General features: G+C 45.0%; 1 protein-coding gene across 1 annotated transcript in view; it reads right to left on the bottom strand.

Annotated features, from left to right (window-relative positions):
- Window positions 1-6: 6 nt before the first annotated feature.
- The window catches only part of gpc2 (glypican 2), an 11,697-nt gene continuing 9,638 nt past the window's right edge, over window positions 7-2,065 (bottom strand). Inside the window, exons 8-11 of the mRNA XM_025063326.1 lie at window positions 2,028-2,065; window positions 1,480-1,616; window positions 604-776; window positions 7-524 (exon numbers count right to left, since the gene is read on the bottom strand). The exon at window positions 2,028-2,065 is cut by the window's right edge and continues 106 nt beyond it. Coding sequence (XP_024919094.1) covers window positions 244-524; window positions 604-776; window positions 1,480-1,616; window positions 2,028-2,065 — 629 coding nt within the window. The 3' untranslated portion in view covers window positions 7-243. The remainder of the gene's footprint in view (window positions 525-603; window positions 777-1,479; window positions 1,617-2,027) is intronic.

Raw genomic sequence — 2,065 nt, 5'->3', positions numbered from 1 at the left:
TAATAAATATCCCTGGCAGTGAAAAACAATGATTAAATGTTAGTTTTAATCCTCCGTCTCTTCTGTGATGTAGGCAGTAGGAAAATATCTGTTTCATTTTGTGCTTTTAACAAATCTATTGCTAAATTAGCCTGATTACCTTCATCTCTGCTGGTGGAACTAATTTTTTGTTTTTTTTTTATGATGTGCTTCAGACTCCAGGGGGACAGAAAAACATTCAGCCTCACATGCTGCGATAACCAGCTATCTCCACACGGGGGCGACAGTGACAACAAGGGGCAAAGACAAAAGCAAAAGTATAGAGAAGGTGGGTTCGCCCGCTGAGGAGTGATCCCGTCTGTGGCCGTTGTTTCTGCTCCACTTTTTCTCTCCGTTTTTCTCACGAACTCGAGGAGGTTTGGGGGGGTTGGAGGCCGGATTGTGAGAGGGTTTGTTGTTGGAGGAGGAATGAGGCCCGTAGCCTGGCCAATCATCGTTGTACCTTTCAACATAATCCCCGCCCCCTGATCCACTGCCTTCCTCACCTAGAACCACAGAAAAAAAATAGTAAAAAAAAATACCAAAGTTTAGACTTAATAAATTCTCCAAGGCAGAGTAGCTCACTGTCCACGAAGTCTATGTCCTGTCCACTCTGGGCTTGTCTCAGTTTGTTGGTTGCCACCCTCAGCTCCATGATGAGCTGTCTGGTCCTCACATCAGGCCTGGCGATGTCCACCTCCACCTCAGGGTTGTTGATCTGGCTCACCAGTCCGTCGCCGGTCACATCTGGGAGGTACCTGAACAGTACGTGACGAGTAAATGTAGAGTCGGCAGTAACAAGAGAGTAAAAATACTAAAGACCATAATTTTTAAAACTGAAGATTGTCCGTAATGTCAACAACGGGCTGAGCAGAACCAATCAGGCGGTAAGATGTAGATTCTTTAATCAATAAAAAGTATAAAGTACATATTAATATTCTATAGGTTTATGCCATGATCATTTTATCACCATTTTTAAAAATTATTATATTACATAATCGTTACCAAATCGTCATAGATTCCGCCCTCTACTAGAGACACAAATATGTGCGTATCAAAACCCCGGCCAAATCAATTCAGCATAATATGTCCCCCTCAAAGACCAATCTGAGAAAGGGCATCAACATCGACACTGATTCATAGTTTTGCAGAAAGAACCTGGCGAGATTTATTCTTTCATTTTTGTGCCTCCAAGAAATTCAAATCACTGACCATGAATTCTCTACGCCCGCAACCTGGACACACACTGAGACCCTGTCTCTGAGGTGCTGCGTTATCTGAACAAACCCACACACCGAGGCGGTGGGAGGCTGTGGTGGTGACTGCTGCAAAATCAAAACCAGCTCAGCTCCATTTCTAACTTCCTGCCACCTCTGTCTGCTCCATCACTCTTCCTCAGTCCCTCTTTTTTTTGTTTCTTCCTCCACAGCCTTCCTTCCTTCCTCCCCCTCTCTCTCTCACCTCCCCCGTGTCTGTCCATTCCAGCAGCGCTCCTCGTTGGTGACGTCGGCAGCCAGTTTCTCATCGTTGCAGGTGGTGTGTGGGAGGGAGATCCAGAAGCCGTGCATGGGCCTCAGCCTCTCCTTCAGCTCAGTAACCTGTGTGGAGGTGGAGATGGAGCTGGTTATGACTCAGAGAAGGTATTTTAAAGTGTCCTTGTTTGGTTAAGACTGGATGTAAGAAGCATATGGAAGCTGCAGGGGCTGACGTTGGTCAAAAGCTGACATGACAACCAGGCCGGCTCTCTACTGCTGCTGCCTGTCTGAATGTCACGAAATAACACAGTATATAGGTACAGTCTATTTCCTGTGCTCCCAGTCATTTTTAACACCTTCTGTGAACTGACAGGAGTAGTGTCTAGAATCTGGAGCCAAACTTGAACTCATTTTTTTTCTTTTCTTTTTTCCTTCTCTAAATCTAAATTCTGCAAATGCTACAGACTTAAAGCTGACAATTTTATCATATTGCAGTTTTTCAATGTCGATTGATTGTCGATTCTTGGTCCTCACCAGTCTGTCCAGATTTGTGCCTGCAGCAGTAGTGGGTC

The sequence above is a fragment of the Cynoglossus semilaevis genome, chromosome 15 (genome assembly GCF_000523025.1).
Source record: "Cynoglossus semilaevis isolate Cse_v1.0 chromosome 15, Cse_v1.0, whole genome shotgun sequence".
In the NCBI taxonomy this organism is placed as follows: domain Eukaryota; kingdom Metazoa; phylum Chordata; class Actinopteri; order Pleuronectiformes; family Cynoglossidae; genus Cynoglossus; species Cynoglossus semilaevis.
The sequence above is the reverse complement of the archived record's forward strand: the minus strand, read 5'-3'. Positions and strand labels throughout refer to the sequence as shown.